Here is a 23,289-nt window from a genome sequence, read left to right on the forward strand (position 1 = left end):
AAAATTCAGTTTAAAAAGGAAAAAATGTCAGGACCAGAGATCTAGAACTAGGTCCTTACTCCTGACTAGGCAGAAAAAAACTGAAGTCCTATAGCAGGAAGTGGAAGTATACCCCCTAGGACTACCCTATAGGCATAGTCAAACTTGTTTCTGCATAGTGTCCTACTCCTATGGAGAGCAGCATAACAATGGTCAAAGAAGATATGGAGCTGTGTCCGTCAATGAACGAAAGAGAAAGATTTTTTTTTTTTAATAACAAACATGTTATGCTTACCTGCTCTGTGCAATGGTTTTGGCTTTTCGTACTGGCTCCTCTCCCCCTGTAGAGTGCCCCCATAGCAAGCCTCTTGTTGTTGGGGCATTGAGCAGGCTCACTCCTGAGCTGCGCTCTGTGCATCCATTCACACACAGAGCGTGGCTCCCACTATCTCCTCATTCGCTCACTGGCTGTTATTGACATTGTAAGCCAATTAGGAGAGAGAGGCCCAGGAGAGCCGCTGCTCTTATGCACATTACTGGGTTGAGGTGGGGCTCAGGTAAGTATATAGGGGAGCTAGGGGGCAGGGTTTTTTTTTACCTTAATGCATAAAACTAATTAAAGTGATTGTAAAGTCTCGTTTAAAAAAAAAAAAATAACAAACATGGTAGACATACGTGCTCTGTGCAGTTGGTTTTGCACAGACCAGCTTGGATCCTCCTCTCCCTCTTTAGCTCTCCTGGCCCCTCCCTTCCCATTAAATGCCCCCACAGCAAGCAGCTTGCTATGGAGGCACCCCTTTAAAACATGAACTTTTAGAATCACTTTAATGAGTTATAAAACAAAGTGAATTTATTTTAGGTCAGCCATGCCAATAGTGTTTTATAAAAATCCCCAAGAAAAGTGGGCAATTCAATCTGTACTTACAGTAGTGATATCATAGTTTCAACTTTATGGTATTTTCAAACATATATAAAATAATTGGAAAAAGGTTTCATAAAGTTATTAGGAAGAGAAGGAAAAACATAAAACATTTTTAAAATAAAATCTCAAAATAATAAGTTCATTCAAGAAGACTTGATAGTTCTGTGCTCTGATGAATAAACGGCACATTGGTTTCAGGTATTACCATAAGATACATTCTGTAACTCCATTAAGTAACTGCTTATGTTAGTTTCAATCATTTTGCTGTAATGTAAGACTCACAGCCATAAATATTGTGCTCAAACATGGGGGGCAGCAACAGAAAAGGCGCATTACCTCAGTGGAGAACTTATCACGCTCCAGTTTGCAGGGCTGAGTTAAATCAGTCTCATCAGCAGAATCCAGTGAGAGGGCATCAAAAAAGAGATTCTCAGAGCCAGTGCAGCGATCGGATCCCTTCAGCTTAGGCAGTAACTGTTCTTCAAACTGCATATCATCGGAGTCAGAAAATGACCTAGATTCATGCGAGTGCAGCATAGCCTTGGCTGAATATTCAGCCATACCACCACCATCATGTTGGTCATGAAGGAAGCTATCTGTTCTCCGAGGACTTGATTCTCTTTGAAGCTGAAAAAGTAAAATACAAATGGTAAAAAAGTTCAGAAAAATTGAGAGTTTCGCTTTCACAATTATTGCAATTAAATGCTCACATTAGCCAATACACATATAATATTTGGGGTAGGTTCTCTCAGGTCTCTCAACAGACTCAGGTGACTGGCTATATCTTTTGGGGACCCAGGGCCCTCTACAGTACAGACGTAGATTAGTGCTTCTAGAATCCCTGTACTCTTTCTTCCAATTCTGTACAGTACCCTATTGGTACCTGAGTGACTGGGAGTACCTGTGAGTACCTGATTGTCTGGGAGTACCTGTGAGTGTCTGTGAGTGTCTGGGAGTGTCAGTGAGTGTAGCGGAGTACCAGAGGGTGAGAAAGTAGAGTTAGGAAGCTAGGAAACAGCCACACAGGACAGACTTAAATTACTGAATCCCCATTAGATTCGATTAGTGGGTACAATGCCTGGCGGGTGTGGAAATGTGATTCGGTGTACATCTTGTGGCATGTATACGTTCCTCGATCATGAGATCGAGGGCGAATACAGCTGCACAAAATGTAAGCATGTTGCTTCCCTGGAAGCTCAGGTCCTGAATCTAGGGAAGCAGCTGGCAACACTGAGATGAATGTCCATACTGAAGGAGAGCTGGGATCGTACCTGACAGGAGCAGGCCGGGGCCTGCACAGTGGAGGGCGGAGAAACGGAGGTGCAGGCATCAGAGCAGAGTATAGACAGTTAGGAGGGGTAGAAGGGAACAAGGCAAGGAGGCCGGTCTTGGGCTGGAGCACGCCAATAAATACGCCCCGTTGCATGATGTTGGGGAACCAGTCAGGGACCAGCATTGCTGGAGCAGAGCGACGCCCCTAGCTGCCAGGGGAAGAACTCCTCTAGTGAGGCTGGGAGAAAGGGAAAGGAAAGACAGGTGCTGGTGGTAGGGGACTCAATCATTAGAAGGACAGAAAGTGCAATCTGTCACAAAGACCATGAGCGCTGAACTGTCTGTTGTTTACCGGGGGCTTGGGTTCGGCACATCACGGATTGGGTGGACAGATTACTGGGTGGTGCTGGGGAAGACCCAGCTGTCATGGTACACGTGGGTACCAATAACATAGGCAGAGGGAGATGGAGAGTCCTAAACGATTACAGGGGCTTAGGTGCTAAGTTGAGGAGTAGGACCTCCAAGGTAGTATTTTCAGAAATACTACCTGTACTTGGAGCCAAACCAGAGAGGCAGCGGGAGATTAGGGAAGTTAACAAGTGGCTGAGGAGCTGGTGTAGTAAGGAGGGTTTTGGGTTCCTGGAGAACTCGGCCGACTTCTTAGTCAGCCACCGGCTCTTTGGTAGGGATGGATTGCACCTAAATAGGGAGGATGCAACTGTACTGGGTGAGAGGATGGCCAAAAAGTTAGAGGGGCTTTTAAACTAGGTGATGGGGGGAGGGTACAGATGTAGAATTAGCTAGCGGGGAGCAAGATTCAGAGGGCACAAAAAATCACAAGAGCAGCCTAAAAACAACATCAAATAAGGATATGGTATGCAACCGGTCAAAATTACGAGGTTTGTATACCAATGCCAGAAGCCTGGCCAACAAGATGGGAGAGCTGGAGTTGCTGATGTTTTAGGAGGACTTTGATTTTGTGGGGATAACAGAGACTTGGTTCAATAACTCTCATGATTGGATGGCGACCATTCAGGGGTATTCCCTTTATCGCAGAGACAGAGAAGGTAAAAAAGGGGGAGGGGTATGTCTGTATATTAAGAACAGTGTACAGGTAAATATGAGGGATGATATTAATAATGGAGCTATGGATGAGGCAGAATCCCTATGGGTAGAACTTTAAAGGGAAGGCACTATAGGGAAGGTAATATTGGGCGTATGCTATAGGCCCCCTAACCAGAGGGAGGAGGGGGAGGCAGACCTCCTTTTACAGATAGGATTGGCAGCAAGGATGGAAAATGTCATTATAATGGGGGACTTTAATTATCCAGATATAGACTGGGCAGAAGGAACCGCGCATTCAGCCAAGGCTCGGCAGTTCCTAAATGTTTTGCAGGACAATTTTATGGGTCAGATGGTGAACGCACCGACAAGAAACAATGTGGTACTTGACCTACTGATTACCAACAATACAGACCTGCTCACGGATATAGAAATACGGGGAAACTTAGGAAACAGTGACCATAGGTCAATTCGTTTCAGCATTAATTATAGTAATAGGAAACACAAGGGTAATATAAGGACACTGAATTTCAAAAGAGCAAATTTCCCAAAACTGCGATCTTTGCTAGAAAATATCAAATGGGATAGAACCCTGGGAACAAAGAACACAGAGGAAAAATGGCAGTGCTTCAAGAGAATACTAAACAAAGGGATTGGCCAGTGCATTCCAAAGGGAAATAAATTTAAAAGAGCAAAATTAAACCCTGGGTGGCTAAACTCCAACATAAAAATGCATATTAATACTAAAGAAAAGGCCTTCAAAAAATTCAAGGCTGAGGGGTCATTGGCAGCATTCAAGCATTACAAAGAGTGTAATAAGAAATGTAAATGCAAAATCAAGGTGGCTAAAATAGAACACAAGAGACATATAGCGGGAGTAAAAAGAACCCCAAGAAATTCTTTAAGTATATAAACAGTAATAAAGCGAGGCCACAATACATTGGCCCCATAAAAGACGACGAAGGAAATCTGGCCACAGAGGACAGAGAGAAGGCGAAAGTGTTAAATAATTTCTTCTCTTCAGTCTTCACAAAAGAATCGGGGGGCTACAATAACCCAGCTTGTAATGCTAAACTAAATAATACACCTCAGGAAGTACCGCCATGGCTAACAGAAGATAGACTTAGAACTAAACTAGAGAAACTTAACATCAATAAATCACCGGGACCGAATGGCTTGCACCCGAGGGTTCTTAAAGAGGTCAGTCAGGTGATTGCTAGACCATTATTCATGATCTTTAGGGATAGTCTACAGACGGGTATGGTGCCAGCTGATTGGAAAAAAGCCAACGTGGTACCAATATGTAAAAAGGGGTTGAGATATATCCCGGGTAACTATAGGCCGGTCAACCTAACATCAGTAGTCTGCAAGAGTTTGGAGGGGATGTTAAGGGACCACATACAAGACTTTAGTAATGAAAACTGTATTATTAGTAGTAATCAACATGGATTCATGAAAAATCATTCTTGCCAAAACCAATCTATTAACCTTCCACGATGAAGTGAGCTGCCACCCAGATAAAGGTAAGCCTGTGGATGTGGTGCATCTGGACTTTGCAAAGGCCTTTGACACTGTTCCCCACAAATGCTTACTGTACAAACTAAGGTATGTAGGTATGGACCATAGGGTGAGTACCTGGATAGAGAACTGGCTCCAGGGGAGAGTCCAGAGGGTGGTGATTAATGGGGAGTACTCGGATTGGGCGGGTGTGGAAAGTGGGGTCCCACAAGGTTCTGTCGTGGGGCAAATCCTGTTTAATTTATTCATAAACGATCTAGAGGAGGGGATATCTAGCACAATCTCGGTATTTGCGGATGATACTAAACTAAGCATGGCAATATCTTCTATGCAGGTTGTGGAAACCTTACAAGCGGACCTGAACAAAATAATGGGGTGGGCAACTACATGGCAGATGAGGTTTAATTGTTAAAAAATGTAAAGTAATGCACTTGGGCGTTAGAAACACGATAGCAATTTACTCACTAGGGGGAAACCTCTGGGTGAATCTAAGATGGAAAAGGACCTGGGAGTATTAGTGGACAACAGGCTTGGCAGTGGCATGCAATGCCAAGCCGCTGCAAGCAAAGCCAACAGAATACTTGCATGTATAAAAAAGGGGATTCACTCCAGGAATAAAGAGATTATTCTCCCACTCTACAAGACTCTGGTCCGGCCACATCTGGAGTATGCTGTCCAGTTCTGGGCACCGGTCCTCAGGAAGGATGTGCTGGAACTGGAGAGAGTCCAGAGAAGGGCAACGAAAATAATTAGGGGGATGGAGGACATTGGCTATGAGGAAAGACTACAAGCACTGAACTTATTCTCTCTGGAGAAGAGACGCTTGAGGGGGGATATGATACAATACTGTACTGGCGACCCTAGCATAGGGAACAAACTTTTTAGAAGGGAATACAATAAGACACAAGGCCACTCACTAAAACTAGAGGAAAAACGGATTAACCTTAAAATATGTAAGGGGTTCTTCACTGTCTGAGCAGTAAGGATGTGGAATTCGCTTCCACAAGCAGTCGTATCAGCAGGGAGCATCGATAGTTTCAAAAAACTATTAGATGGGCACCTTAAAGACCACAACATACAGGGGTATACAATGTACGGTTGACAGCAAACACACACACACATCATAGGTTGAATTGGATGGATTGATGTCTTTTTTCAACCTCACAAACTATGTAACTATGTACAGAAAGAGGTATGGCTGTCTTGTTAAGTGAATGTTCCTACTGAACCAGCCGAGATTTGAATGGTCTATGGCCAGCTTGCACAGAAGCACTGTTTTGGATAGAATAAAAAACAAGAATGCTTCTGCTACTTCCAATGGATTCTAACCTCACAAACATCACTGACTACTATACCTGCTCTATTTTCCTCAAAAATTCCTTCCTTTGCTTTTCCCATTCATGTTTTTCTTTTTCAAATCGATCCAGCAGCTCTCCCTTCTCCCGACTCCAGTTCTTTTCACTCTGCTGTGCCTGCCTGCGGAGGTCCATCACCAACCTGTGGCTCTCAGCAAGCATCTTTTTGTGCTCCTCTTTCTCATGACTGAAGGATGCCTTAACTTTGCTGGGGCTCAAGTCTCCAGGCACTTTAGGCCCACTTACTTCATACTGCAAAAGGGAAACAGACATAAATACAAAAAAAAACTGTAGTCCTCATGTTATCATGTCTAAAATATGTATTCTGAACACATATAATACATATATATACTCCAAATATTATGTAATACATTTCACAAATCTATTCTGTGTTTCAGTTTCATGGCTAAAAGGCCTAAAGTTTTTTAGTTTTTTTTTACAAAAAAGTCCACCTACCCAGAGACTCACCGATATTGTGACCCACCTGGCTGGACCATGTGAGAGCGCCGCCCTATTCTCTTTTGTTCCCAGGCAGTTCTTTCCTGCTGCTCCTCCTGCACCTGCACACTATTCTCTCCTTCTGCACTTCCCCACTTTTCTCTTTCCTCTTTATTTGGATACCCTTGCAAACATTCGCAATCCCCCCCCCCTTTTTTTTTCCTGCTCTATGTACCACATATTAAGGTGTTGGCTATTAATGGCAAAGAGCACCCTTGATTGACTGTTCTCTTTGGTCCTTATACCCCTGTGCATACCTTGGAAACAATTTTGATCCATCCTTGCTGATATATGCAACTGACACACTGTAGTCCCCAATAGGATGTGCCTTTCTTAGCCACACTGTTTGCACTATTTCACTATGCCTCTATTTGCTGTTTATTTCTCTTAATTGTAAAAACTTGAAAAACCAATAAAAAAAAAAGTTATATGTTTAAAAAATACTCTTCCTCTCCAGTTCTGTCTGTCGTAGTAATAGCTTTCCGCCTCTAAAGGTCTTCAGTCCTCTGGGTTAAATTATATCTTTTTGTGGTAGAGGTGCACTGAATCCTGTGGTGTTTTGTTCTAACGGTATATATGTGATATGCAGTCCTGGAGACTACTCACCAACAACTGTGGTGTCCTGCTAAACCCTCGGAGGGGTTTGCTAAAATTGAAAATATGGGAGTGCCACATCAGTTCATACAGTCCATAAGCCGACTGTCGTCCTCCCCCTTCCTGAAAAGCTATAATAGTAAGTTTGTCAAATAGGCCTACTCGGCGCCAACTTACAGTCCAAGACAGTGTCCTTCACCCTATGGTTATCATTTTACAAGCTCTGATGAGGATGGAGTGTTGAGCCCCCGAAACGCATTGGCTTTTTATCGCAAATTAAAATCTTGAATGAATACAAAGCTAAATGAACACAATGATGGTGATGTATAAATATAAAACTCCCTCTGACTGAGAAGAGGCAGGCAAATTATGTCCTGATATTTGACTCAGAGGAAGCTTTGTATTCATTCATAGAATATAAAGTGTCCTGTGAATGGCTGAGCAGCACTCCACCCTAGTGGATTTTGTTCCAGGAGCTGGATAGGAAGTTCTTATCCCACTGCCGAAACACAGCGCTGTATACTGTATGTAGCTAAGGCTACATACAGTTCATACAGCTGCTACAACTGTTAGTGAGGTAAAATAGTTTGCTTGAACCAGCATGGCACAAACAAACTATTTAAAGTTAAATGAAACCTGGAGATCAGCTTTAAATGATGTCCAGCGTCTCCCCAGCACTCTGACCTTTCATACAATGATGCAGATGGCGCACTGTTATCATCACGTCTGCGCTGCACGTTACCCAATGAGGATGACTGGGTACTAGGAGGATGAAACCCAGAACTAAAGTGTGTAGCCTAAAACCGAAAATTTCATATAAGCTTTAACATGTTTATGTAATTACAAAAGTTATTTTCAATATTTTTAAATTTGCAGCTTTCATGAAAATTAATACCCAATGATTCTGCTAGTAAGGTTCTGGTGCTCTCTGTCTCAGGGTGACAATGTTCTGTCCTTATCTCCCACATATTCTCCTGCATTGTCACTTTGTCACGCAGTTTTCTGATTGAGATTACAAATTCCAACAGAAAACCCATCCTGAGAAACATTGCTGGAGTGCGTACATGTAGAAAACAAGAAGTGGAAGAAAAGAAGCTGCAGGGGATCAGCAGAACTAAGATGCAACAAAGTGCATACAAACTTGAAAAACAAGTATTCGTTAAAAAAAATGGCAATTGTTTGTGATATATAGTCTTTTTGCAAATTAAATGACATTCAGGTACAGTGGTTGTAAACCCCAATCATGGATTTTGAACAAAGCACATATATCTGTAGTTTTTACTTATCTCTCTCCAAAGCTCTAAGTGTCGTTTCTCTCTGGTGCATCTTATTGCTGTTATAGGCATTAGTCACCTCTGAGACGTTTTCTCGACACATGACGTAAATTTGTATCGGAAGGGAGGGGGAAGAGCTCAGAACTGAGCTTTTCTAGTCACAATACAGTTTTGCTGTGTGAGAATGGGTGGGGCATGTTCCTTTCCTCCAATCAGCTCTCACACAGTGTAACTGCAGTGACCGCGCCCCCATCTTTGTGCTGAGACAGATGAAGAAATATTTTTAACGCTATCTGCACTTCTGAAAGGGTGTAGAGAGGGGAAGACTGCAACTAATAAATCCTATGTAGGATGATTTGTTTAATCTCTGTGTATTATCTTATTCTGTTCACTTCACTCGGAATATGTGAGAGTTTACAACCACTTTAAACAGAAACTGCAGTCTGCTTGCATTATTTGTAATAAGATATATTTGCCATTCTGAAGTTTACCCCCAACCACTTTGTATATTATTTTATATATACTGTGATTCTGTACTTGCCAAATATGCTGCAGAAATCTCAACCCACTAAGTGTGGCTGCAGCCATTTTAAATGTGGGCAGCTGAAGCTGCTGCCTGTTTACTTTCTGGATTTAAACAGACACAGAGGCACACAGACAGACACACACACACATACATACACACACACACACACATATATATGTATATATATATATATATATATATATATATATACACAGACACACACACATACACATATATACAGAGAGACAGACAGACACATACACATACACACCACAGCTTGCCTGCACATTTCTCCTAATTTCTATGATCATGGATCTCTGCAGTCTCCTGTTATCTCCGCCCTCATCTAGCCCCCTCCAGCTGTGCAGCTCCCATTGGCTCTCATATGACTCACCCCTCCTCCCTTGCTGACAAACTATCATGAGAGTGAGAGAGAGAGCTGTATATGATGTCATTAGCCTAGGCTTTTTACCAGACAAGAAAGAGGAAGTGGGCTGTATAAGGTATTTAGTGGCAGAAAAAAAAAGTTTTACTATCCAAAGTTAAAACATTAAGGGCAGAGGATTTAATAGATGGAATGATTAAAAAATGACTGAAGGTCTAAGTAGAGGTTTAGGTAGAGTTTAATGCATGTAGTAGAGTGATTGGAAACATAATTGCCACAGCTCTATTACTGTTGAAGAGGAACCTCAGATTCAGGAAGAAATGCAATATACATATCTTCAAAAATGTTGTAGTAAGATTTTGTATCCGCTGCAGTCTACATCCTCAGTAGGAAAATAAAGCTGGAACCAGAACCCTAGGTTGGCCTTCCTCTAAAACAGTGGTCTCCAAACCGTGGCCCTTTGCTTGCCTTTATTCGACCCTTGGGGCACTGTTCCTCCCATTGACACGAGACACTATTCTGACAAATGACATCCTAGAATGGGGCACTATTCCTCCCACTGATACCAAATGTGGTGATGTTTACTCCTACTGATGCCAGGATAATTTCCAATCTTGCTGGCCACAGTCGGGCCCCCTAAAGTCTGAAGGACAGTAAACAGTGGCACACTGTTTAGAAAGTTTGGAGACCCCTGCTCTAAAACAATAAGCCTGGTGCTGTCACTTTTGAGTCTCTAGTGCAGGGGGTCTTCAAACAAAGGACCAGTTTACTGTCCTTCAGACTTTATGGGGGCTGGATTTTGGTCAGTAAGGGTAGAAAATATCCCAAGCCCAGTATTCGTGGGAATACACATGGCCTCAGCTTTTGTTAAAAAACAAAAAAACATTGCCTCAGGGTTTGATGTCAGCAGGAGGAGTAGTAGTGCCCCATCACTGGTATTAGTAGGAGTAATAGTACCTCATCATTGGGATTAGTGGAAGAAATAGTGCCCCATTGTTGGTGTCAATGGGAGGATTTTTGCCTCATATCATTGGCAGGAATAGTGCCCCAAGGGCCAGATAAAGGCTACAAATGGGCCACATCTGGCCCTTGGCCTGCAGTTTGGAGACCCCTCCAGTACCTAATAGGAAGTGCAGTCTACCTGCCTCCAACGACCTACGCCAATCTCTTATACATTCTCTAAGCACATGCACACCTTGCACTATCTAAATGCAAAAATAAAATACATGTTATGGTTAAAAAAAAATGTCCTCAAAAGGAAATTCCTATTATAAAGCTCATTTGTGCCACAGGATCCTGGCACTTTCCAACATTAATTGAAAAGGTCTACTGTGGTCAATTAGGGATACTACTATTGTAACAAGCAATGTTTCATTATGCCTTCTCAATGTGCAACACATTAAAGGGAAGGAATGATGACTGTAGACCACAGGGAAACTAATAAGGCAGTAGGAGTCACAAACACATAAGCCACAAGAATAAAAAGCAATATCCCGTAATACAGTGTGTTGAAAAAAACAAAAACAAAATCATAAAACCACAGAAATAGGATAAAAAAAACAGAAACAACTTCCAAAAATATAAAAAAACACACATTTATATTTAGGAGAGGTGTTTGTGGCGTGAGCAATTACACAATGAAACAATGGTCATATTAGCTGATTCCTATGTAGCAGTCAATAGCTGTGAACAGAGCAGGAGAATTGTATACTACTACTATGTAACTATGTAACTATGTATAAATCAGATATTATTGCTTTCCTATGCTGGTGGAAAGAACGGGTGTGATGGTTTTCTGCAAAACACTCTGGAATATGATAATTAATATATTTATTAGCATAAATACAGTATATTGCATTGGGTATCTGAATTCACATTTCGGAAGAACGCTGGAGAAGAAATATTGCAATATTTTCTATTTTCTGGAACTCCAAACGTTATATAATCTTACCAATCCCCTTTACGACACTGTGCAAGTGTTCTCTAAATATATGAATGGTTTTATTTATGATCACAGTGACTTAAATGTCACTCTAATGATCATGACACATCTTCTTTTAATTAAAGGAAAAATGACTTCACAGTGAATACTGAATATGGTAAAAAGGCAGGAAACATGAGATCACACTAAGCAGACAGTGCCTGTCTCAGTAAACGCCCTAGAAATTGTTTTATAATTCAAACATCACATAAGAGGTCAGCATTGGCTTGAATCTTGTTCCAGATAGTAAAGTGATACTGCTAATCTTTTTTCCACATATACACAATTAGAGCTATCAAAGTGAAGTGCCCACTAGAAGCCATTATAACGGCACTTGTGTGAATGGATGAATATTAAACCACTTGGTGTGTGTCTGTATATATATATATATATATTTTCATACAAACACACTCAGATTGATGGCCTTGGACTTCTCGACACTTGTGTATACACAAAATATGCTGAACATATCTTAGTGTAGCATAACCGATTTTGCTACATGCAGACATGAAAGGGTTACACTTATTCTTGTGACGATTCCGATAGACTACAGACTCCAGATGTCTCCAAAGAAAAAGTAAAGCAGTGCTAGATCTGGAGACCTAGGAGGCCATTCAACTGGACCTCAGTTTTTGATCCACCTGTTTGGAAACCTTTTATCTAAAAAAAATTATCATAAATAGTACTTGTCAGAGTCTAGAAAGCCACTTAATGGAGTCTAGTTGTAAATGCCCTGTCATAAAGAGTCTGGTAAATTGTTAGAAGAACACATCTTCCAGACTAAGGGATGATCTCAATTGGCATTCAGATGAACTGCCCAGAGTCAAGTTTCATTTAATTTTTAGTCCCACAGTGGAGTTATAAGGAGGTTACTCGTACATGAAACTCATCACTAATATACAGTCATTTAATGTTAATCTCAGGATGCTGATTAGGGGTAGTCACCAGTACGGCAACCCCTAGGGATAACCATAAATCTTAGGAATTAGTCAAATTTAAATAAATGTGGACATATTTAAACATCTGTAGAGAGTCTATAGCAGTATTGTATGAATATAAATTAAATATCATCGATTTTTGATTGTGGTATAGTTTTTCACTCAGTTTGTAGTAAAATGCATGTCATTATATTGGGGGTTTCTGTTTTTAACCTTAAAATCACACCAGGGTAATATCACATGGAGTATATTTTAAAATATTATTAAAAATTATATTTACGTGCTCTGTGCATTGGTATTGGACAGAGCAGTGCCTTACTGTCCCCACCAGGGCTCTCCGTTCCTTCCTCCTACAAGTGTCCCCTCAGGAAGTTGCATGCTAAGGGAGCACCCATGCAAGTGCGCTCCCGAGCCGGGCTGTGTTCGTCCATGGACACACATAGTGTGGCTCAGACACACACCATGCTCCCTCCCCACAGGATTTGACTGAATGCAGTCACATATATATCTTAAGGTTTAGCTTGCTTGCAACATTTTGTGAACAAATATATGCAAAACAAATGAGACCCCTAAGATTTAATTCATCCAAAACTGATAATTCAGGCAGGAGGGAAACTGGCGGGCTCAGGTGGTGACTGGTTGGGACTCCAGTGATGAAATATTCCCTGCCCCCATACCAACAGCAGCCCTACTCTTCCTAATGCAGCCCAAACCTCTATCTGCATTTTCTATAATATAAAGAAAAAAAATAAATTCAAGCCAGAGAATGAAATCCCTCAGAATGGCTAAAGAAGGGGAGAGGACCTGTTACCAAAATTTCATGGGCAGTGCAGTGGCAGGGAATTTTAGAGTGACGTAAACAGTTGAAAACTGTCAAAATGTTTTAGTGAATAGATTCAGACATGAGTATTGAATTACACAACATTTCCCATGACATAAAAAAATGATTATATAAAGTGTGGCACTGTTTGTTCAACCCTAAAACTTCTAACATAAAGGTGATAGTATGTAACAATCTCCTATGGACTAACTCTCCATAGAAGTGGATCTGCAAAACTATAAGTGTAGCTGAAAAGTGAAAAATTGCATATAATTTATATATATCGGTATCACAATAAAATTGATAAATAACAATGTGCAAACCACTGTGCAAAAAAAGTGCTTAAGTGCATAAATACATAAATATAGTGGATAAAAAGGTATAACATGTAAACGGCTCCTCATATAAATATTAGAATGAATGAATATAGTCTATGAATTATAGATATAAAGATGAGTGGTAAGCCCAACACCGTAACTGAAGATAATAAACTTTTCTCCACCTCATGGGCCAATCCACTTTTAAATGCTCACCAGATGGTCCCGGGCCACTGGGACCTATATCGCCTTTCCAGATCACTGGACTTCAAATGTTTGGGTTAACCTAAAAAAAACCTTCTGCCTTTACAATCCCTTTAATAGAAAATGATTTCTATAAATATTAATCGAAAATAAAAAAATTATCTTTTTAAACATAGAAAAAAATCTATAATATTGGATGTCTATTGCTTATAGTGTAACCAATTCATCTGACTAATTTTATTGATAATTCATATATTGACATGCACCTGTTTCTTTTTACCTGGGTGTAAGAGTTATTAGAATTTGATTGCACTCCAGAGTTTTAATTCATTTCATTACATCTCTGATTTGACAAAATCTCTTCATGAAATCTGCAGAACGAATGCTTCCTGTAATAACAGACCAGTCACTGCTTCTCTCTCCTTGTTCAGGGTGACCAGTCTTGTGTCCGCCCCCCTGTAGTTTCCTGCAGCTAATCTGCGGGGGGAGGACCTGATGGGCCCCTCCCACAACCCTGCTCTATGAACAGCCTATGTACACCCCAGTGATGATATCACCACGGTTTGTACAAGGTGATATCTGGGTTTGCAAAGGCATTTGGCACACACACAGAGCTGGATTGATATCCTTTATGGCTATTGAGGAAGATATGTAAATTAATATTTTTCTGCCTGGAGTTCAGCTTTAAGATACAATACCCTAGGATAATTAGTTCTTATCACCTCATAATTCATGTAATTAGAGACTGCATGTTACAACATACAAGCTTTTTGAAAGGATTTATTTGGTAGTACAGTGCACTTAGGTTTAAAGCAGAGAAATGAGGTTAATCTCTATTGTAATCTCTATTTAATCTTGCTCTGTCTCGCTAATCTTTTCCCTCTGGGTACATTTGTACAGGCAGCCACAGCCTAGTTTTTTATGGGTTCAGATTTACATTACAGACATTCAAGTTGGTTTTCCTTCCTAATAACTACTTTTCCAAACAAACAAAATACTGGCTACACTTCAATAGTTTCTTTTCTTAACCTCCCTGGCGGTCTGATTATGTCCATATTTCTGTGCTAATAGTGGTACATTCGTTTGCATAGAAATCTGTTGTTTTAAATTTAAAAAAACTCACCTTCCCCTGCAATCCCCCGCCGTCCTCCCGCTGTCCTCCCAGCCGATTCCGGCACCTGTCTTCCGGTTCCCTTCCCTGCGAGCATTGCGACGCAGGGGGGTGGAACCAGCGGCAATTTAAAAAATGTAAATATACCAAATGACATGATACAAAGTTGTGATCCTAATAGATTACACTGTAGCATGCCATTTCACCACAGGATTTCACCTGGTGACTTTTCCAGTGCCCAGCCTGTGCTTTCCCAGTTCTTTGTGCCTGGAAAATTGAGAACGACCATGGCGTCCACAAACCGTTCTTTTTGCACAAAAGCGCTTTTAGCTGTCGCTGTTTTCCAGTTCGTCTAAAAGCGCTTTTGCGGAAAAAGAACGCTTTTGGACGCCATGGTCGTTCTCTATTTTCCAGGCACAAAGCACTGGAAAAACACAGGCAGGGCACTGGAAAAGTCACCAGGTGCAATCCTGTGCTGAAATGGCATGATACAGTGTAATCCGTTAGGATCACAGCTTTGTATCATGTCATTTGCGTATTTACACTTTTAAATTTGCCGCTGGTTCCACCCCCCTGCGTCGCAACCCTCGCAGGGAAGGGAACCAGAAGGCAAGTGCCGGCATCAGCCGTGCACAGAGCAGGGAGAGAGTGGGAGGATGCCGGGGAGTACGGCGGGGGATCACAGGGAAGGTGAGTAACATTCTGGGGTAATCCCGAGTGTGGCTCGGGGTTACCGCTTTTGGTACTGAAAGTTAACCCCGAGCCATACTCGGGAATACCGCCAGGGAGGTTATTTAAAAAAATTATAATATAGGTAGGTGCCATTGTGTATAAATTTGCAACTAAAGCTGACAATGCACCAATACAATGTATATCTGATTCCTGCTAAATCGGGAAACATTTGTTTGGTGTGTGGCCCTCTCAGCACCACCCCGATCAAGAAAGGAGAGGAGCTGAAAACTGCTGGCCCAACAGCACCTGTATAAAATAAGATGAAGACACTCTTCAGATGTTCTGACAGCCATGGGTATATAATATATTATAATATAATATAATATAATATAATATCATATCATATAATATAATAGGCAGCACAGCAGATTCGTCCACCCATACTATTTGCATGAACAGGGGAATCAAGACCAATCTTAACATATATAGTCAGCTTTGGTTTGTGGAATAAATGTATAGTTTGGCATAAAAGTAGAGAAGAATTAGAACTCCTGTCAAGTTTTTATTGCTCTACTGCTTCCTCCCCATTTGGGAATGTAAACCGTTATATCTTGGTGGCTATTGTCATGGAGAAATTGGTGATGGGAATTAAAAATGTTACCGTTTTCAAAAGATCAAGAGATAAGGGTAACTACACGAATGGGGACAACCTGTTTTATTAATAAATTTCTAAGAGGGTAATTCCCCTCATTTTGTAGAGATTTGTAGCAATGTCTGTGGGATAAGGAGTGAAGGGATTTCTCATCAACAGGACTAAGGGCCAGTTCACTCCATAGAAATGCAGTCCAGATGCTTTCCGGATGCTTTTCTGTATGCATGTTTTTTATGCGTTTTTCATGCGTTCCAGTGCGTTTTAAAGGCGCTGTTGGTGCGTTTTTGATGCAGTTCAGTGCATTTTTTCCCCCTCTTTTTTCTTAACCTTAAAATGTTTAAATGTGTGTTCCAGTGCATTTAGGTGCATTTTCAGCTCTAGAAGCTGCTGCTGTAAGAAACCGGACCGTCTGAGAGAGTGTATATCAACACCATTCAGACTCATAACCGATACAAATTAAAGCTAGGTACTCACTGACCGAAAATCTGTCGGTGTGTACAACTTTCGGGCAGTGTGTGCAGCAGTAGGTTCAACAGAAACTACCGTTTTTTGTCGAAGGGACATGCTGGAAAAACAGCTTCCGATCAACCACTGGCTGCAAGTGCCGATCATTGTATTCTGGCGGAGGGGAGTCCCCTTGTCAGAATACAATAGCACAGCAGGAGAGATTGCCTTGTGTTGGTACAGTGATTTGTCAGTTGTTTTTTTTTTTTTTTAACTCACGTGGTTGAGCGTAATAAAACTTGCAGTTTTTTGCTTAACCACCTAAGGACTGCCCTACGCAGATATACTGCGGCAGAGTGGCTCTCCTGCGCGAACCGACGTACCTGTACGTCGGCTCGTGCTCTGGGGCGCGTGCGTGTGCCGCCGGCAACCCGATCCCACTGTGATTGGACACAGCGGGTCTGGCAGACAAGATGTCCACCAGGACCCGCTGATGGTTCACAGGAGAGGCAGAACGGCGGTCTGCCAGAGGGGAAAATGGATATCTACAGTGACAGTACATTTTTTTAGCACTGATCACTGAATTGGTGTCACTAATCCCCAAAAAGTGTAATTTAGTGTCAGATATGTCTGCCGCAATGTTGCAGCCCCGCTAAAAATCGCTGATCGCCCCCATTACTAGTAAAAAAATATATAAAAAGTCCATAAATCTATCCCATAGTTTGTAGATGCTATAACTTTTGCGCAAACCAATCAATATATGCGTATTAGGATTTTTTTTTACCAATGATATGTAGCAGAATACATATCTTGTAAACTTATTGGCCTAAATTGATGAATAAATTTGATTTTTTACATTTTTTTTTTTATTGGGTATGTTTTATAGCATAAAGTAAAAAATATTGTTTTATTTTCAAAACGGTTGGTTTTTTGGTTTATAGCACAAAAAATAAAAACCGCAGAGGTGATCAAATACCACCAAAAGAAAGGTCTATTTGTGGGGAAAAAAAGATATACATTTTACTTGGGTACAACGTTGGCACGTCTGCGCAATTGTCAGTAAAATTGACGCAATGCCGTATCGCAAAAAATAGTCTGGTCATTAACCTCCCTGGCGGTATGATTATGTCTGGAAGTTCATACCAAAAGCGGTACAATTATTTTCATGGAAATTTGGCGTTATGTATTATAGGCCTACAATTCTTAGTAATTACTGACTTAAACCTGAGCAAAACAAGACTCTAGTAGACATCCCAGATGTGATAAATTTTGAAACACAAACGCATGAATTATAATCTCATAAATAATGTAATTTTATTCAATAATGCAGTAAATAAGGAAATTTGTCAAAGAAAGAAAATTCAATACAAATGCTGCGTGTGATAAATCTTGAAACAAGGAACTACACAAAGTCCAACGTCACAGTCAGGACATAGGAACCTAGTTTCCTTTCCGACTTTCTTTCCATTTCTATCGCGTTTTGAGCAGCAGACAACACACATCCTGGTTGGTGCTGCCTTTTTTGCAGTTGGCGGAATATAGTCTGCAAAGTGACGGCCGGTCAGACGCTCTGGGTTGACCACGTCAACAGCGCGACGTCCAGGTCTATTTTCAACTCCTGATGGTGTCTGGTACTTTGCAAAAATCTGCTCAGCCACCTTCCAGACAAACTCGGAATGAGCAAGAGGGTTTTCACTGTTGGCTTTGTGCAGGATGTAAGCGTTCCATAGACATTGTTCCAGAAGATGTCTAAATATTTTTTTATAATATTTTTTTTGCTGTTTTCATACAGCGGTATAGAAGGTCATGGCCTGATCGGCTCTGTCCACACCTCCCATTGTTTTGTTATAGTCAATTACGACCTGTGGTTTCAGCACATCAGTCCCACGTTTTGTATGGACCGTGGCAGTGGAGGTAGTGTGAACAGTGCTCATAAGACACACATCCTTCTTGTCTCTCCATCTCATTGCCATCACCTTTCCCTTCTGCCAGGCAACCATTTCTCCGGTTTTTAGTTTTTTTTTGGCAAAAAAAGATGGCATGTCTCGACGGTTAGGCCGAACGGTACCATATGCGTCGGTTCTATTTTGTAGCAAAACATCATATAGTTCCGGGGAGGTATAGAAGTTGTCCGTCGTCAAACAATATCCCTGGTTCAGCAAGGGGTCAAGAAGTGTCAGGACGGATGATGTGGCAATCCCATAGTCGCTGTACCTCGGGTTGAATTTAGTGCCTTTGCCGGTGTAAATTACGGAATTCCATATGTACCCCGTGGATGACTCGCAGAGCATATATGATTTGATGCCAAACCGTGCTCTTTTTGATGCGATGTACTGAATCCAACTTAGGCGACCTTTGTAGGCCATCAAACTCTCATCCACGCTGATGTCCCTTTCTGGCACGTAGGTCCGCTGGAAATTTCCCACAATAAGTTGCCATACCTCCCAGATCTTTTTCAGTTTGGGCGCAGGATGCGTGGCCTCAACAAATTCCTCATTGTTTGTGAAGTGCAAATACTTCATAATCAGGGAGAAGCGATACTCAGACATCACGGTCCCAAAGAACGGTGTGGCCAGTAACCTGTTGGTGGTCCAGTACCATTTTTGGAACGGTTTCCCCACCAACCCCTGAAGAAAGAGGAGTCCCATAAACAGCCACATGTCCTCTTTCGTTACCGGTTCCCACCTTCTGCTTCGGGAAAGCCTGGCATGCAGCGTTGCGGATTGCTGCTGTTGGTAGCAATTCGTCTCGGCGACAATTAATTCAATTACCTCCTCAGTGAGAAATAATTGAAGGTAGGCCAGAGGATTGTCACGCTCGACATCTACCTTCATCCCAGGTGATCCGGTGAAGGGGAATCTTGGGGGCGCTACCTGGTCCGCATCGCAATCAATAGCGCACCAAGTGCGCACATCGCTGAGGTCAGGGTCATCGCCGTTCTCACTTGCCAGATCCGTGTCAGTGTCAGTGTCGGACGACAAATCACCGCATGACTCGCTATCACTCACTTCCGTGAGCACCTCTGGGTCGCTGTCGCTGCCGCTGTCACTCAGCTGGTCCAAAAGCGGTTTAGACTGGCGCTTTTTTGATGCCATTATATATTTTTTGGGCACAAATCACGTTTACTGAAGAGAGGGGCACTGTAATGTCAGATCTGAGGTGATCTGTGGTGATACAGTGTAATCCTATCAGATTACAGTGTATCACCTCTTTTATTTAGTTTCACTTTTCAAAATTCCCGCCCAGTTCCGCTCCCGTGCGCCGCCTCTGCTCGCAGGGAACGGAACCAGGAAGTCAGATGCCGGTCACCCGGCGATCGGAGCGAAGGACATCGCTGGATCGCCGGGACAAGGTAAGTGGAATGCTTCTGGGAGCCAAGGGAGGCTCCGCTGGCACTCTGCAACTCTACCCCGAGCGTGACTCGGGGTTACCGCTCTTGATATGAAAATTCAACCCCGAGTCACGCTCGGGATTCCCGCCTAGGAGGTTAAGGGTGTAGAACCTTCTGGAGCTGAAGTGGTTTAAGGAGTTGTAAAGTCAGGAAGGTTTTTTATCTTAATGTATTTTATGCATTAATCAAAAAACGACCGCCCACGGCAGATATACTGCGGCAGGCAGCCGCTTCTGGGCAAAGTGACGTAGGGGTACGTCACTCGCTCAGCCACCTGTAGGGGGCGAGCACGTGCTGCCGGAGGCGCGCTCCCGCCCCCGCTCGGTCACTGAGATCCCCGCGCCAATGTCCGCCGGTCACTTGCAATCTCCCGCAGGAAAGGGAGAAAGGCAGACGGCTGATGTAAACACAGCCGTCTGTCATTCTCCCTGATGTAAGTGCAGAGACTATACGATCCTGCTATGTAGGATCGTATGTCTCTGTGATTAAATCACAAGCCACGACCCCCCCCCCCCACAGTTAGAATCACACCCCTAGGGACACACACAACCCCTTGATCACCAATAAAGTTAACCCGTTCCCTGCCAGTGTCATTTTGACAGTAACAGTGCATATTTATAGCACTGATTACTGTAGTAATGTCACTGGTACTCCCAAATATGTGAAAAAAATGTCAGTCAGGGGTCCGATCGGTCTGCCGCAATGTCGCAGTCCCGCAAAAAAAAAATCACAGATCGCCGCCATTACTAGTAAAAAAAAAAAAAACAATAAAAATAACATAAATCTTTCCCGTAGTTAGTAAATGCAATAACTTTTGCGCAAAAAAATCAAAATAAGCTTATTGCGATTTTTTTTACCAAACATATGTAGCAGAAAACAAATTGGCCTAAAATGTTAAAAAATTTAGATTTTTACATTTTTTTTGAGAATTTCATATAAAAAAATGTGAAAAATATTGTTATTTTTTCAAAATTGTCGCTATTTTTTTGTTTATAGCGCAAAAAATAAAAAATCGCACAGGTGATCAAATACCACCAAAAGGAAGCTATATTTGTGGAAAAAAAAAAGGACGTCAATTTTGTTTCGGTAAAGCGTCGCACGACCGCGCAATTGTCCGTTAAATTCACGCAGTGCCGAATCGCAAAATAGGGCCTGGTCTTTGAGCAGCAAATCTTCCGGGGCTTAAGTGGTTAAGATAAAAAGCCTTCTGTGTGTAGCAGCCTCCCCAGCACCCCCAAAACTTACCTGTGCCCCCTCTCTGTCCAGTAAAGTCCACGAGTCTCTCGGCTGTCCTGGGACTCTCCCTCCTGATTGGCTGAGATACAGCCGCAGTGCCACTGGCTCCCGTGGCTGTCAATCAAAGTCAGTGAGCCAATCAGGAGAGAGAGGGGGCGGGGCTGAATGGCAGCTCCATGTCTGAATGAACACAGAGGGCTGCAGCTCAGCTTGGGTGCCCCCCCTAGCAAGCTGCTTGCTGTGGGGGAACTCAATAGGAGGGTAAGTATATGTTTGTTATTTTTTTTTTTTTCTTTAAAAACCTAGACTTTACAATCACTTTAACTTGCTTAACATTGCTACTATGCGTTTACTCTGCTTCATTGCAGATCAAAGGGATGAGCTTCGATCTGCATATGATGTCAGGTAAAGCAACCTGACATCCAAAAACAATTTTATTTTTGAATAAAATTTGTCATTAGTTAACTCCGTTTTAACCCTTAGTTTAGCATATTCAGCTCTTATTAACATCTTTCCCTTATAACTATTAATTTTAGGTTGATTTTTTTATACATTTTTTTATTTCTATTTTATAGCCATTTTAAAATGATTCCATAGAGGGTCTACAGGTGTGAGAGCAGACGTACTTTAAAAAAGTTTTCTTAAAACTCAGCAAATTGCTAGGAGGGCTGTGCACACACATTAAAAATTTATAAGATCATGTATCGAAATGTGGCTGATTCAGTAGGAACCATCCGAATTTCAATCTGTGTGTAACCCTGCCTGTTCAACAGAACCTGATCGCTAGACATGTTTCTGTTAAATGGTCCTGCATTCGATTAGCTACTGCAGTCAATGGCTGCAGTGCCGATTAGTGTATTCTGACAGGTGGGGAAACCCTCTGTCAGAATACAATAGCACAGCGGGGGACATCCCTACATCCACATTGCTTGTATAGATGCAGGAATCTGTGAGTTTCTTTTCATTCAGCCTGCAGGTTGAAAAAAAAAAAACCTCAGTGTATACCTAACATAAGGAAGCTTGAAACCTAAGGTTCTCTATAATACAAACACTAAGCGGGAGATTTACTAACGTTGGTACACACAGAATCTGGTGCACCTGTGCATAGTAACCAATCAACTTCTAGGTTTAATTGTCAAAGCCTAACTGAACAAGCTGAATTTAGAAGCTGATTGGCTATGCACAGCTGCACTAGATTCTGTTTGCACCAGTTTTAGTAAATATCCCCTTATAAGTCACCCTGCATTACAATACATTATTTTTTTTAAAGCAGTTTTAATGGGAGAAGTAGAAAAATGCATATGGAATACCTGTATTTTCATTTTATGTACTGTAATTGAAAAATCACACAACTGTTATCGGAGTGGTTCTAGCCCATGGACAATGTATTTAGGAAATTAACAATTTTTTTCTATAGGTTACCTGCTCCAGACGACATCTTAGCTCTGTCCCTTCCATCTCCCAAGTAGCTTTGTCTTCTGCAAACCGCTGCTGAATATCATGTCTGTCCATGGCTTCATCCCGCAACTCACATCGGAAATCATCCACTAAGCCCTTTAATGCAGCAAGGAGGCGGTGGTTTTCATTTGCCTACAAAATAAAATACTTAATGATACTAAACACCTAATATTTTTTTTAAAACATACAATTCATGAAAAGTGTGAATTTAATAATCAGCAGGGTTGCATATTAAATAAAATAGTTAAATTGAACACATTTTCATGTCCAAAAACACAATGAGATTCTATGGACAGTGTAGACTCCTATGAAAACTTTGATACGGGTCTGGCAGTATGCTAGGGCAATATGCAAGAAACCTTCTCGTATTTCTGCGCATACCCCTCTATGGGGCAACCCTCTGCTTCCCCACATATATACTATCTGAGACCCTTCTCTTTGGGCAAAGAGAGGGATCCCCACTTTGAAACGTGACGATGGATGGTAAACTCATGCCTTTTCAGGAAAGGAGACGCTAATACTTGGTGCCTAAATCCTTTGAATTTAGATATTGGCAATTACGGCATGCCATCAGGACTAATTTTCCAGAGCCTGTTGTCCTTGAGTCAGACTCAAATCAAGGCCTTCTGACCTCCAGTGTGATGGGGAAACCTCTATCCTCCCTCTATTTGTACCTGACT

At 41.8% G+C, this 23,289-nt stretch overlaps 1 protein-coding gene across 4 annotated transcripts in view; it reads right to left on the bottom strand.

Annotated features, from left to right (window-relative positions):
* MTCL1 (microtubule crosslinking factor 1) overlaps positions 1 to 23,289 on the bottom strand; it is a 282,099-nt gene that overhangs the window by 36,053 nt on the left and 222,757 nt on the right. For all 4 annotated transcript variants that reach the window (XM_082259550.1, XM_082259551.1, XM_082259549.1 and 1 more), the window contains 3 exons: positions 22,574 to 22,741; positions 6,109 to 6,360; positions 1,238 to 1,528 (listed from right to left, as the gene is read on the bottom strand). In XM_082259550.1, coding sequence (XP_082115676.1) covers positions 1,238 to 1,528; positions 6,109 to 6,360; positions 22,574 to 22,741 — 711 coding nt within the window. The remainder of the gene's footprint in view (positions 1 to 1,237; positions 1,529 to 6,108; positions 6,361 to 22,573; positions 22,742 to 23,289) is intronic.

Source organism: Pelophylax lessonae, assembly GCF_965119305.1.
Source record: "Pelophylax lessonae genome assembly, chromosome: 5".
NCBI lineage: Eukaryota > Metazoa > Chordata > Amphibia > Anura > Ranidae > Pelophylax > Pelophylax lessonae.